Below are 16,253 nucleotides of genomic sequence, written 5' to 3' on the forward strand. Positions count from 1 at the left end.
AGTTCTATGTGCATTCAATCTATTATGAACCCGTATGCACCCAACAATATAAAGATTTCAGTGAATCCAGCCTAGTGTAATTTTGCATGTTCAGCAAGTAATTAATAATAATAGAAATGAAGAACATTTATTGCTTTTAAATCATTTAGTTTGTAATTTAAATTTAGTTTGTAAATTTAATTTGTAATAATAAAGCCATAACTTGCAATAAAAATGGGATCTGACTTAAAGAAAACTGTACCTGTAACAACTAATGATGCCCCAAATAAGGTAGGAATACATATGGATTTGTAAAATTTCTGGTTGAAGAAGTTCAACAATGTATTATGAAATTTCATTGTATTTTGCATCAACAAGCACTCTGTGCAAAAGGTAGTATGATGTCATTTCAAAATACTGTAGTATATACAGTATAGAGTTCGAGATCTGAACGTCCAATATCTGGAATGATCTAAAATCCGGACCTAAGCCACTAACAACTTTTTTTTTTTTTTGGTATTGTTTACACATGCGGATTTCATTTTTTTCCCTCGTAATAAAATATGTGGAGAATCCCTATTCTTAATTTCACTTCACTAAATAAAAGTACCTCGTTATTGAAGAAACAATCATGTTAACATAAATTTTAGTGATCAATAATTTGATTCCATATCTGCATATCTGCTTGGTATTCCATAGCTGCATCTCAAACCGAAGTATTCTACATAGAAACGTTGATTTTATACCTACTGTGTTTTATAGCTCTGATGCTAACATGGCTAATCATTGTTTATTATATTTTGCTTTCAACACCGCATGTTTATCCAACACAAGACATCCAACTCATGCAGCGATGCCTACACAATTTTAATTTATATTAATAATTTTATGCTGACATTATGCTTGAAGATGATTACAGATTTAAGTTAAATCCACTAAGAAATGTTCATGAGGAAAAATTCGTCTTTCCATATGCTAAAAATAAGCCTAGAACTACTGCCTGTAAAGACAAAAACTACATCATCCTAAAAGATAGAGAAGAGGTACTTCACAGTTGGAATGAGCTCTTTAGTAATTTGTTGAATAACAAATACTAAAGTGCTCATTCCACTTTAGTAGTCCATTTCAAATACTAAAGTGCTGCGTGAATACGCAGGATGGGTGTTCAACCAACCCAATTACCTCTGCAAATACCAACAGTATTCGCCACCATGTTTGGCAGAAGTTAGAGAAGAAATTAAAAGGCTCAAAAATAACAAGGCTGCAAGCCCTGATTGAATTACTTCAGAACTCATTAAAAGTGCTGCAGGTCAAAACATTAAGGAAATACATCCTCTCATTGAATCAGTTTGGAACCAAGAAGTTTTACCTAAAGATTGGAAACTGAGCATCATCTGCACTATACACAAAAAAAGAAGGCGTTTTGGAATGTACCAACTACAGGGAAATCAGTCTACTTTGTGTATTTTACAAACTATTTTCCAATATACCTTTTAGTAGACTAGTAACTTATACAGAAAATATTGTAGGTGATTACCAATGTGGTTTTCACAAAGGAAGATCTACAACAGAACAAATTTTTAACATTTGGTAAATTTTGGATAAAGCCCATGAATATGGCATAACAACGCACCACCTTTCTGTTGGTTATAAGAATGCCTACAACTCAGTAAACAGAAAATATCTAATTGAAGCTATGAGAGAATTTGCAATACCTGAAAAACTTATAAATTTGGTCACCATTACTCTTACTGAGACAAAACTTAGGGTTAAAATTCAGAATAATCTCTCAGAGCCTATTTTTGTTTCAAATGGGCTCAGACAAAGTGATGCACTGCCCTGCTTGCTTTTTAACCTTGCCCTCCAAAAAATCATAAAAGACTCCAACATTAATACTTGTGGAACTATCTTTAAAAGTCTGTTCAGATTTTTTCATCTGCTGACGATATTGACATAGTTGCACGCACTCCCGAGTCACTTACACCTCTAGAGGCTGCAGCCAGCAAAATACATCTAGCAATCAACCAAAATAAAAATCAGTACATGCCATGTGGTAATAACAGCAGCCCCTGCTTTGAAATTGGGAATTGCAAATTTAAATATTTAGGATCAGAAATTAATACTCTCAATGATTTAATGCCTGTAATAGAGTCACAGATGCTAACCGATGTTTTTTCAGTCTAAAAAAATATTTGAAGTTTAACTTCACTAGCAGATAAACGAAGATTCTAATTTACAAAAGCTTAATCAGACCCATTCTTATACATACTCTGCTGAGACTTGTGCAATGACAGAAAAAACTAAAAGTATTGTTTCTATCTTTGAAAGAAAAATTTTGAGAAGTATTTTTGGTGGCATAAAATGCAACAATATCCGGAGAAGAACTAACTCTGAACTCTAAATCTTTTAAAGAACTAGATATAGTAAAATATATAAGGAATCAGAGAATTAAATGGGCAAGACACATATGCAGAATGGATGAAAATCATGCAACTAAAAAGATCTTCTCGATCACACCACTCAGCACCCAAAAAAGAGGGAGACCTAAACTTTGGTTCGACTGTTTGGAAACAGACTTGAGAATTTTAAAAATAACTAACTGGATGTCCATGGCCAAGGACAGAAGAGCTTAGAATACAGCTCTGAGGAAGGCAAGGGCCCATCCTGGGCTATATGGCCATTTAAGAAGATCTGTTTATTGACATAACCAGTGCCAGAGCTTGTATGGCCACACCGGGTGGCAGAATTTAGGGAAGACAAAATTTTCGGAATTTAGAGAAACACTAAGCAAGAAAATTAAAGCATGAAAATATTTTTAGAATTTAGGGAAAGCTCGGGGACACAAAATTTAGAACTTAAAGAGGTACTTGGTAGCAGAATTTAGAACCCGCAGAGACTGCATCAGGTGGTAAGATATCTAGCACTGGCCCACATGCAAGTACAGTCAAAAGTCATTAATCCAGACTCGTTGGGACTTCGGCGATTCCGGATTATAGATCATCAGTTTAAATCTGGTAAGATTGCATGCAGAAATTATAAAATTAAAAATATGAAACCGTAATTTATGAAATAAAGAACAATTATGATCTAAAGGGTATCAAAATTTACAAAAAAAAAAAAAAAAAAAAAAAAAGCTTAATATTTATTTGTTTACTTTATTAAACATTTCTTTCAATGTAAGTTGTTTAAGTTGCTTCGTCTTATGTGATAATACTTTCTCTTTAATTCTATAAACAGACATAATTTCTTCTTCAGTTACAAAGTTCCGCTGTTCAAGTCCTATAATTGCTGTGTCAAGAATACTGACTAATTTGTCAATCGAAATTTTTTCGTTTTTAATAACCTCTGTGTCACTTTCTTCTTTAGCGGAAGCGAAGAGGAATTTGATTTAAATCATATCAAAGACAGAGTAAATCGAGATGAAATACTACATTTAGTAAGGAATTATAAGCCAAATAAAATAAAAACATCTGCCCTGAAGATAAGGATAGTGCTGACAGATTAACTTCCAATTCATTGTGCCCCACCGTTGAAAACATCTGGTCATTTTTTGCAGCAATTCCACTTTTGTTTAATGGACTTCGAAACATACTTTCGCTCTGTAGATCCTTTACATATTAGTAAATATATATCGGAAATTCTATTTGACATAATTGAAAGTTCAAGCTTACTTTTCTAAAATTGCTCTAACAGTCTGCAAAAAATAATAAGCTGGATCCAATTTGAAAATTAAGGAACAACGCAATCTGCAACATTAACTGAATTAGATAATTTTAGCTTAGGTTATACTGTCCGTTATACATTAAACGCGCATGCGCACACGCATATTCGCAGCCGTATTATGCGCATGCGTCGCGCGCAGAAAGTTTGTAGCTTTGAGGTCCGGATTATAGATCATTTCGGATTATGGGTGTCCGAATTAACGACTTTTGACTGTATATGTGGGAATTTACTTATTCAGGACTCAGATAAGTCTTAAGAGAGTGCAAGAAATAGATAAAAGTATAATAAATAACTAATAAAATTCAGGCTTAATTGTCTCAGTGTGCGATAGCCACAAGACAAAATTTAGCGGAAGAACTTGTCTTTCATCACCAATATCATGATACATAGCCAATAATGTATAGCTGATGCTATTAAACTAGGCTAAAATTAGGCTTTACTTAGTCCAAGGAATTTCAGTTAATATAGCAGACTGCACTGTTCCTTAACTTTCTGATTTAATCCAGGTTATTACTTTTTTGCAGGCTATTATTACAGCAATTTTATGAAAATGTTATGAAAGTTTGAACTTTCGATTATATCAAAAAGAGTTTCTAATACTAGGGCTGCAACAGAATCTACAAAGCGAAAGCATGTCTATAACAAAAAATGGGATTGCTACAAAAAACAAATAAAGGTCTAAAAATTATGCAATTGTGTATGACTTTGGAAGGTCAACTGTATATGACATACAAAACATGAAAAGGAACTTTTTAATTTTTTGTGGATTCAGACACTCCACTTATAATGAATAAAAGAAAAATTATTCGTTTTGCTAAAAATGACGATCACAACAAAGTGATGATTGAATGGGTCAGACAGCGTCGCAGCGAGGGTGTGCCATTGACAGGTCCAATGCTAATGGCTCAAGCCAAAACATTTCATGAAAACATGAACTTAAAAACTGAGTGCATATATTCGACAGGTTGGCAAATTATAGTTAAAAATCACCAAGGTATTAGGCAATTAAAAATTTCAAGTGAAAATGCTTCAGCTGATACTGAAGCTGCTGAACTATTTGCAGATGAATTCACCGAACTCTCTAATAGTGAAAAGTTATCTCCAGAACAAATTTACAACACTGATGAAACTGGTCAATTTTGATAATAATATGTACCTTGGCAACCTCTACACAAAAGGCTCCAACTGGTGTCAAACATTTCCTAAAAGACTAAAAATTTTTGCATGTGCAAATACAACAGGAATGCACAAGTGTTCACAAGTTTTAGTGAAAGATAATGTATCTGTTTTATTCTTTCCTCCAAATTGTACATCTATCATTCAGCCTATGGACATTGGAATACTGCGAGTGCCGTAATGCAAATATAAAGTAGTATACTAAATTTTGTCGACCATTTTTGCCTATTAATGAAAAGACGGCAAACTATGCGATTTTTTGCCAAAATTGAAGTCTTCTTCAAACACACTGGGTTTGGTGTAACTTTGATTACACATGTTAGTTATTATTCTGAGAGTTTGTGTTGGTTATTATTCATATTTAATGAAAAATTAAATATAAATAAATGATATAATAAATTTTAAAGAAAAATAAGAATGGAAAGTTTCTTATTGTATTCTTTTTGTGTGTGTGTGTGTATGTGTTTTGGGCGAGTCTCTTGTGGTCGATGGGATTTTCTGTAAGTACCAGTAGTATTTTTAAAGCCCCCATTAAGTTTCTTGATTAATGAATGGCAAGACTATTCAAGAATTTAAAAAATATTTTAGCATAAAATCTGCTGCGTGGGGCATTGCAAGATCGTAGGAGGATGTGTCTCCATATACTTTAAAAAGTGCTCAGCATAATTTATGGCCAGGTACTATATTTCATGGTGAGGATGATGAAGATGATAGCCACTAATTTTAAGGTACTCGGATAAAATAAACCAAAGGTAAAATTTTCCAACTAATGCATTTTGTAAAAAACGTGGAGAAGCTGAAATAAATGAAGATGATATAACAGAAGTTTTTCATTGTGATTACAATGCCCCAATGATCAATCAATTAACAGATGGCAAATATAACAAGTGGCACACTGGACACCTGAAAATAATAAACCATAATTTAATTGGCATGATATTCGAAAAAGGTTAGCCATCCCTGCTCTGGAACAAAACTTAAATATCTTAGATCTTTTTGAAGTGGCGATTTTTAGCGCAAAAATCACCGCTACGCAAAACCAAAATAACAAGTCAAAGAATTGCGCAAACTCGGTGTCTATATACTGCTAAAAATCGTCAATTATCACCAAAGGGCACTTGTAACTATATTTTTACCATCTAATTCTCAATATTTTTTTTTCAATAATGAGCACTAGCCATTTTAGACATTGGCCATTACTAAAGACAGAAGCGATTGTCATGTTATTATGGAGGCACCTAATAGGCAGGCCTCCATTGCCTCCTATAAATGGATGGACAAATTACATTCATCCCTTAATTGGAACCTGAATACGGGTCTTTCGGTATGGCAGTCAGGGTCATGAACCACTTTCCCATCTGGGCGGCAATTTGTAAATCTCTAAATCAACAGGATATCAAAAAAGGATTTAAAAATTAAACTAGTATTTCAATGGCATTTTAATATAGAATTATATAAACTTACACAGTCTGAAATCAGCGCGTACGCTAGATTTGGCGCAGTGTTAAATAGGCGTGTTTGCTAGATTTGGCACTTTTCCGCATACATTTTCGCTGCCATTTTTTTACGGTCCTCAAAACGGAATAGTACCAAACAAACTTACTGCAGGTCGGAGTCATTTTTTCTACAAGGTAAAGCAATCAGGTGGATAAAATTATTAGTTTAATGCCTGATGATCTCCTTGCTAAGGAAAGGATAAATAAAGTTTTCATGATTTATTTCTTGTGTAAAAAATATAAAACAAGACCTGCTTCCCTTCACAAATCTTCCGCAAAAACATGCCTCTGTGCAGGCATACACTCTTTGCTTGCTTTTCCTTAATCTAATTCAAATTCACATGTAAGAAAATCATAATTATTAATGTTATGTGAATTATGTGTTTTGCTTATTAATGTTATGTGAATTTAGGCCTACATAAAATAGCCGATATTACTTTAAATTCCAATTTATGTGGGCATCACTAACTGCAATATATGCAGGATGATTCCAGATAGAAAATAGTGATATTTTTCTTATAAGGTGATTATCCCATTCTATTATTTAAATCTCCTCATCCAAAATGGAGAAACATTTCAGATATACTATGATTTACTGTAACTTTCAAATGCGATCCCGATTTCTCTAGCCTATGTCACTGAAATTGTCAGGAGCAGTTGTTTTCTGATTACATAATTAAATCAACTGCTGTGTAGTTTTAATTAAGATGTAATTACAATTGCATTGTAATTTTTATTAGATTATATAATTACAATTATACTGTATATCCAATTAAATTTCACAATTAACCTTTTCCCAGGGGCTGGAACATATATGTCCCGAGCAAAGTGTATGGCAACTGGGGGCCCGGGACAGTTTTTCCTTGGTCGCAGGGGTAAGAATTCTAATACTTGAAGCTTGACAACTATTTTACGACACCCTAACGAGTGCATTCTTTTGAGGGATTCCGCTAATGGGTAGGGGTAATTGTCCGTAGTTTGAACCCACATGGCTTGTTTGCGAATTCGGTGTTTTCCGGGAAATATTTTCTCAAGAGGAGAAAATAAAAAGACTAATTTGTTACTTCGATTCTTGCGCGTTTGAGTTTTAAGATCTTTCTTCAATTTTTTTCCTTTTGCAAACACCGTTATAAATTCTTTGATATTTATCATTTTCTCGAGTTTGGTATTAAATAATGGCTAAACGTAAAGGAAATTTTCTTTGTTTCATTCTTTTTGTAATTGTTTATTTCAATTTATTCCAGTTTTTAATGTGCATGTAAAGGCAGTGTAATGAATGTAAACGTTTAAGGTGATGAAAATTAATTTTAATGTTATTTCTAAATGACATACATTCCACGACTACTGTTTACTTGAGTGAAATTTTGGTTTGTTATGTTCTGAATTATAACTAGCGGCTGAACGCATAAATTTTCTTTAACACTAATAATTCAACCTGGGTTCAAATTTCGAAGAACGGATTGACTGCATGAACCTTTCGTATTCGTTCATGTATAATAGCCAATTTCCTTCGAACGTCCTCCACGAAAGCCCCCTTCGATTAGGCAAATAATCTTTCCTTTAATCAGACGAATGAAAATAAAATTATATTCAAAATAAGAAAGCTATATTTAGGATCGTCTCATAACTATATTTAGAAACCCTTCCTTTTATGAATAATTTTGATGACAAAATGAATTTCGACTGTGCGATAAATGAAACTCGAATTTTTATTAAAGCAGTTAGTAAAGAACATTTTATAATTCAAAATTTAAAAAAGTTTCAAAACTTATTAATTTATCCGTTGTTATATGTTTGCATCTACAAGATGATATCTGTATCAATTCTTTCAGAAAGTAGATACGTTAGTTTTGATTAATTAAACATGGGAAAACACACGAAGGCTGCCTTTCTAAGGGAAAGGATGCCTACCTATCGAAAAGGATGCCTTCGAGGAGAACTTTTAAGGGAAACTATCTCGTATTCACGTTTCACATGGGGCAAATAATGAAAACCAACCATGCAGCCAACCTAATCGCCTGGCCTCCAACCCAAGTCGAACTACCAGTATTCAGCGGTCTTGACCACTCAGTCACAAGTAGTGTTCAGAAAGTAATTAATTTTTATGTGAAAATTATATTTTGGAGGGAATCAAACGATATATTAGGATACTAAAGATGTATAGAGTAATTGATATGTGTACTATTTTTTAGTTCCCTGAATTTAATCCTCAGTACGATTCTTCATTAATATTCATCAACTCAGTACAAATCTTCATTCCGAGCTTCATTACTCTGAAAGAAAGCAACGATAAAAAGCTTGAGATCTGAAAATTTCGCATAACAATCTGATACCTCAAAGCTGTTTTTAGCATTATGAAAATGTAGATCATAAAAAAACTGAAGAAATATTTCTCCATTCGACAAAAATCTTTATTTTTTAAAAATAAATCAACGAACAACTATTTCTCTACTATTCTAAGGTAAAAGCAATATATAATATCTCTAAGTGGTAAACCTAAATTTTTGTTTTTGAATACATAGTTTCAGTTTCAATGTATCCAATAATTATTCAATAATAATTCAATATTATTTTCTCAACCTCCAGCTTTTGCTTCTGCATTTCTTTACCGAACCAAAAACTGTGAAACGGTTAAAAAAATTAAAGATCTTATACCCCTGATATGAAGGCAGATCAAGCCTGGGAACGCTATTTGCAACGTCACATGGATGAAAAATTTATTTTAAAAAATTGTTACCTCGTGCATTGGTAAATTTTTGTTAGTGCATGTTTGTTAGTGTTGTTCAATAATGATTCAATGCAGCACAAACGCAGTTACCAATTTCTTTTTCTCCAGAAATGAATTTTACAGAAGTGGAAATCCAATAACACTCATTTGGGAACTCGAAAATGCTTTCTAAATGACACTTGTAACAATTACACTGTATCTAATTTGCTCTTCAATATCAGGATAATTATAATACTTAAAATGAAAATCTATATATTGTTTGAAGGATATGTTTGAATATTTTAAATCACTAAATTCTCTATACTGTGACAAGTCAATATAGGTAACTCTGATTACTTCACTTATTTTTCAGTATATAACCTATGTGCAAATTTAAAAAGTTATTTTAACCAAAAAATGAACAAATTGTCTAGTTGTAGCATAAAACATTTCGTCTGAAAATAAAACAATAAATTACGTTTCGTAAAAAACTGCATACTGTTGATCTTTACAATATGGTAACTGGTAGTTTGGCGACATTTTGGAGGCGATAAAGGTTACTACCTGGGACTTTGGTAATAATGTGAGCAGTACTCAGTTCCGATTACGCATTATTTTGTGTGAGGGAAATGAGAGATCATGGGATATGTCATGTGATATTAATGGACGAATTACGGTTCTTTAATCGGAAAAGGGGGGAAATCGGGAAAAAATCTGGAAATTTTGTATTTGGTTTATTCTGTGTTGTCTGAAACAGTGTTCGTGAATTTTTGGATCCCATGGCCGTAACTAAAGAAAAGTTTATCGGACACGTAATCAAGATTCTGAAGAAGATTAGGTAAGTTAGTATTTTTAATTATTTGAGGATATTATTTTTATGCATTGTTCTAAATGTAAGGTGGAAGTAAAGGAATTTGGTATTATTGGGAAAATTGTTATTAGCAATGATTTAGTTTAAAGTAATTAGGATTGTAAGGTAATTTTTATTAATTTAATGTATGTGCTCATTTATATTTTAAGTACTGTTTTTGAATTTAATTATATTTTAATTAAATGATAGTTATTTTGTGAATTTTATGTTTGTAGGAATTTGGTATACGTTTAAGTTTAAGTAAACGTGCATGGAAATAATTTAAATATTTGATACTAAGTATTTGTAATGCTTGCCGTATGAATTCGTTGGTGACGTGTATAATGTATAGATGATTTAGAGGTAAAAGTTTTTGGATATTTTATTTATTTTATATGTGGAAATGTTCATATTTGGAAAGGATAAATACTTTTTCGCGATCGGGTAATTTCATATATGTTCTTTTTACCGGGTTTAAAGATTGAGAAAATTGTCATGTATTTTCGTGAAATTTTTCTAATTTATGAGAAAAAAGCAGTGTACATGGATATAGTGAAGAGTGTGCGCAATGCCATTTTTGTGCAATTCTGGGATGTTTTTTTAAGTAAAAATAAGTCGGCGTGTACATGGTTTATGTGTATGTGTTATTTTGAAAAACGCGTAAGGAGTATGGTATTGTGCACTTTTTCCCAATTTTGCAGTGAATATTTGTCATGATTAAGCAGTTTCGTTAGATAAAATTTCTAGCATAAGTGTAATTCGGCTAGTAGATTGTTGGAAGAAGTGTTCAGTAGATAAAAAAAAAAGAAACATGTCTTTACTTCGTGAAGACAAAATGGCGGCGGGAAAAAAAATAGAGGGTTGCTGTAGGAGAGTTGGTCGCCAAATTTTCGCCAAAAAAACGCCAAGTTACCATAATGTAAAGATCAACCCTGCATACATCTATCTGCAGTGTGAAAGCGATTAGAATACTTCCTTCATTCTATCGCCTAGAGCTTTGGAACTGGACCGAAAAGAAATGCAGACCGTTTCTCTGCCTGCCAACAAAAGAGCACTAATCACCTCGTCGTTAAGACTCGATCTGAAAAATTTTACCCCCCTTTCCCTAACCGCTGAGCGAAGAGCCCCCAGTGAAGGAACACAACTGTTTTTTGAGCCCATGTGAAAAGGTTAATATGCATTTGCGTAAATTTTAATTGTAATTAAAACTAGTTACATTGTAATTACAAAATAATTGCATAATATTGTTAAAATTACAGTGCATTTTCAATTGCATACTACAGTTACATTTGCAGTTAAGATCATGATTTTTCCTTGTCTGCGTAACTGCCTTTATCAGAAGCAATTACTTTCCTAATTATATAATTATAATTACGTACTGCAGTTACAGTGCAATTGTAATTAGATTATATAATTGGAATTATATTGTGCAATTGCAGTGATTAAGAAATTATGTAACCTGTAATTAAAAACAGTTACTTTGTAATTTTAATTACTTAGTAATTGCATAATGTTATTACAATGTGATTTCAATTGCATACTACAATTACAATCATGATTTCACTAGGATATGTAATTCCAATTATCAGGGGCAATTACTTTCCTAATTACATAGTTACGATTATCTACTGCAATTCCAATTAAAATTACATCGTAAATAGCTAATATAATAATGTATTTGAAATTACAGTTTTAATGTAATTGTAATTGCAATAAAATTCATAATTGTAATTAGATTATATAATTATAATGTCTCTAATGGCAATTGCATTGTAATTGTAACTAGATTTCAGAATTATAATGCAATTACATACATTGTTGTTGTAATTAAAAAGTAGTTATATTCTAATTGTAATTGAATAGTCTAATTACAATTATAAAGTAATTGGAAAAGCATATTTCAAAATATTATTGAAATTACATTATTACATTTTAATTGTAATTGCATTTTGTCAAACTATGACCTACAATTTGGAGAGTAATTAGGCTGGAAAATGAAAATTCTGTTTTCGTACATAAACATTTAATTTTACTGTAACTGTCATAAAAGGTTTTAAATGAGATTTTTTTTCCGAGTTGTTACTCAAAACGGTTAGAGTAGACTGAAGAGTGCCCATTGTATTATCGTGAAGTTATCGTTTCATTTATCGCCAAGTTGTTGTTTCATTTATCACGAAGTTGTTGGTTCATTTATGGTAACCTGAGTAGCTGAATGTTATGGAAAACCTTATTATGACATAATTGGTTGCAGAACTGCGGTAAATTTTGAATTGTGGGATGTTTTGTAAGGGCTTGTGGTGTGGTCGTTAGGAAGTACATTCCTTGTTTTGTTGTTTGGACGGTAGAATGGCTGAATGTAGTAAGATTAATTTGAAGTTTCTTATGATTTGGAACAAAAGGAGAGAAAGAGGATCAATTGGCTGGTGTGTAAACGAAGATTTACTTAGTAGCCATTTTCCGAACAGTCCGGAACTACGGAGGATATTTTCAACTCTCATTTTTGTGAATTTATGTGGTGACGCTGATATACAGATTCGAGTTCAGATAATTTTAAGAAGTATTTGGATCCTGTTAAGGAATTTTGCGCGACACACTGAAGACAAAGAAATTTCTAAATAAGGTAAGTGGATATTTGCTTTGTGTAGTGCTTAGATGCATAAGAGGTTTTTCCTTATGTTATTTTATTGTTTGGTTTAAAATGCAGTTTATTGACATTATATATTTTTTGTTTGCCTCTATTATAGAATTAGGTACCTCTGACTTTTTAAGTGAAAATATATCAATGTGTACATGAACAAAATCAAGGGAGTGCACAATGCCAGATTTCTGCGATTCTCTGATTTTTTTAAGTGAAAATAGGTCGACATGCACATGGATAAAATCAAGAGTTTGTGCAATTCTGTGATTTTTTTTAAGTGAAAATATGTCAATGTGTACATGGATACCGAATTTGTGTCGAGTTGTTTGTACATGGATAAGGAGTTGTTATTTTGTTTTTGTGTAGCGGCATACAAGGCCAAAACAGCAAGTCAAAGAATTCCACAAATTCGGTATTCATGTACTGTCAACGGGTACCCTTAAATATACTTTTACCCTCAAAACCTAATGAAAGAAAACATTTGCCTCTAGCGAATAGTTTCCTCTTATCAGTTACTTCCTGCATAGGAAAATTTATCACCTGTCAGTTTAATTAAGAGCAGAGAGGGGAGGGTACTCCAAGACAGGCTGCATATATGCTGCTTTGCAGTTTTGTGCCAAAATTCAGGTTTCCGTACATATGCTGCCTTGCCGTTACAGGGATAAAAATATTTGAATGCATAATATGTTGCCTTGCCAGTTTGAGAGTCAATATTTTCGAGCGTATATTTGGCCTTGCTGATTGGAGGGTTCAATATTCTGGAAATCAGACTACTAAAATTCTATATTTATTTATGCTTAATCCTAGTATATGGTACACATAGGATTTGGCGACATTATAATAAGCAGTAAACGGGATATTTATGACGAGTACTAAACAATTCATTTTGTGTTGGTGACAATTTTCAAAACGACACCAAGGCTGTACTGTATACTAGGATTTTACCTTTATTTATTAATAAACTTTTCTTTAATGAATTAGAACGAAAACAATTGATTTTAGAAATATGCTAATAAACAGAATCGTATCCAAAATTTGTATTACAGTGGAACATAAATTAACTGCCATTCACAGGACCATCTTCATGACAGATAAGCAGAGGATAATAAAAACTCCTCCTACCACCACTACACACAGATTCTCGATAATAATGATCCATTTAAGGCACAGTACTCTGCACAGTGTGGATAACTCAAAGACAGTTGGAAACTGATTGCATCATTAGCTTGCTTATAGTTAAGAACTGCTATTTAAAATAAATTCAAAATCATTCTCTTAGCCACAAGAGGACAAATATCAAGTATCTTTATAAAGAGACAACCTTTCTGATTATTGTTGTCAACGAGCAGAATTTTCAGTTGAAATTTTCCACTGGCACATCACATTCACTAAATTATTTATGAAGAACATATATTGAATTTGCAGCATGAGAAATTGTTCTGTGAAATTCTAACAGTACAGCATTCTTTAAAACAGTATTTTAGCATTTTATTGTAAACTCAATCACAAAAGTGTCATATTTAATTGTACAATATGGTCTATTTTAAAGCTACAAATTATTTTTACCAGTTTGTCGCAATAATGGAAAATGATGTTTAACAGGGTTGGATAATTAAGTTTCCATGGTATTTGTTAATATGCATACAGAAGTACTATTTTATATATACAATCTAAACATGAGAATCTATTAGCATTATTTAAATATAGCGGTATATGAGAAGCTGTAAAGGAGGAACCTTTTATCATGTTTCAATTATTTTATATCAAGTATGGCAACAAAAAATACAACTCTTACGACCGAATAATGAAATAAAAAAATTTATAAAAAATCTCATATAAATAAAAAAGGTTCAGAAAAGAAGTTCAACCTAATTTACAAAAGAAATGGAAAAGCAATCTGTACCGTATACGTCATAATATGAAAACCGAAAAATCAATGACCAATCAATGACCTCAACAGAATTTCATAAATGTTGAAAAAGTACAGAAATACAAAACACAATATATACGATAATACTGCTAATAAATTGTGATAAAAAAAAGTAACACAACATACCCAAAGCTCGGTTCCCCAACTCATATTTTGAACTGGTATATCCTATGTAAACACTGCAGTTGAAATTACATCAAATTCCTGGACATTCTTTTATTAAAGACTAGCATCACAAATTTAAAAGCGCAATAGTTTATTTTTTAAAGCAATTCAAAATTAAAATTAAAATAATCTTCCATTAGTAAAACCACTGCAAATACCACAGACCGCCTTACAGCTATGACATTCGTAACATGATGTTAATAGCTACATTAGAAATTAAATCAAGTTTTTTAGCAGAATAACAATAGCGACATCTACTGGAAGAAAAGAACAATACATTCTTGAAATATTATACATAAGGCTCAGTTATCAGTTCAATAGATATTTCATAAAATGTTTTTCTAAATAGTAAAATGGAGTTTTTTAAATCGTATTGAAAAGCAAAATAATATTTTGATATTTTAAGTATCTTTCTGATACTTTGGCCCTGATGCTGCATTATTAACCGCGACTCACCATCTGATCGTAGATCACGTCCGCCATTTTTGGAAATTACATAGAAATTTCTTGGTTAATAATGCGTAATTAAAACTGGTTTGCTGCGGAAAATATATTAATAACATTCACTTCTAAAGGTTGCCATAAACAATTCTTCAAGAAATTTGTCGTGAAAGTCTGTCACCCTGTCGCTGCCTTCGGCAAAATGTAACAATGAGATAATCCGATGATCCGGCATCTAATAATTCGGCACACCCAATAATTTTCCTCCCCTTCAATTTTGAATTTATCTTCAATCACTTTAATTAACCTTGTAACAGACGATCTCAATATGGAACGTTTACGTTTCAATTTCAATCTGTCTAACTTATTTTCCATTTTATTTAAATACACCCACGACAGCAATAATAAATATATATTAATTTACTACAAATAATTACTAAATAATTAATTTAAGATTTCCCTATCTTTATTTGGAATTCCAAATAATCCTCTTGAATATGAACTTTCCATGTTTAAATCCGAATCGAAACATTCAGATCGAACACACAAAATCTTCTCAAAGTCTTATATTTTCGCCGCATGCACCATTTAATATTGTACATTTCTAAACAGATGATGGTGGTTCAGTGGTTTACTAATTTTAACAGTTTAACAATTTTAAAAGTATTTTAATTCACCATTGTACAGAGCGTATTCTTAGCCCGCCGCCTTCAACAAAAACAAACTTTATTCTCTCCCAACAGCGCCCTCTAGCCTTTTCTTCTTTCAAATTATTCAACAGACCACAACCTAGGATGCTGTCCATCCGAATTCAATCCGTGACGGAAACTTAGCACTCAAGAGCAACCCTGGTTGGCATTCTGCCAAAACACATAGACTCCTCCAAAAGGGCCGGTATTACTTACTGCGATGTGAAAGGTCTTCTCTTCTCTGGAAAGAGCTATGCTGAAGGGAAAAAAAGTCCCCATTCTTCCACCCTATTTTGAGAATAATTTGGTCCGAATAGCGCATGCGTGTTTGCGCTCATGGTCGCGGATGAAGCGGTCGAACTATAGCAACTGCCTAACTGTATCCACAGGTGCCAGATTTGCTTCTGTCTGTCTATCTGTGTCAATAAGATGTTACAATAAATAATTCTGAAACAAGGC

General features: G+C 32.4%; 1 protein-coding gene across 1 annotated transcript in view; it reads right to left on the minus strand.

Moving 5' to 3' along the window:
* The window catches only part of LOC118187005 (formin-binding protein 1-like), a 193,108-nt gene extending 178,245 nt beyond the window's left edge, over nt 1-14,863 (minus strand). Inside the window, exon 1 of the mRNA XM_085825909.1 lies at nt 14,626-14,863. Coding sequence (XP_085682035.1) covers nt 14,626-14,649 — 24 coding nt within the window. The 5' untranslated portion in view covers nt 14,650-14,863. The remainder of the gene's footprint in view (nt 1-14,625) is intronic.
* Between the last annotated feature and the right edge of the window lie 1,390 nt (nt 14,864-16,253).

This window comes from Stegodyphus dumicola, chromosome 10 (assembly GCF_044657685.1).
Source record: "Stegodyphus dumicola isolate Sdum_Otavi_A_Nest chromosome 10, ASM4465768v1".
NCBI lineage: Eukaryota > Metazoa > Arthropoda > Arachnida > Araneae > Eresidae > Stegodyphus > Stegodyphus dumicola.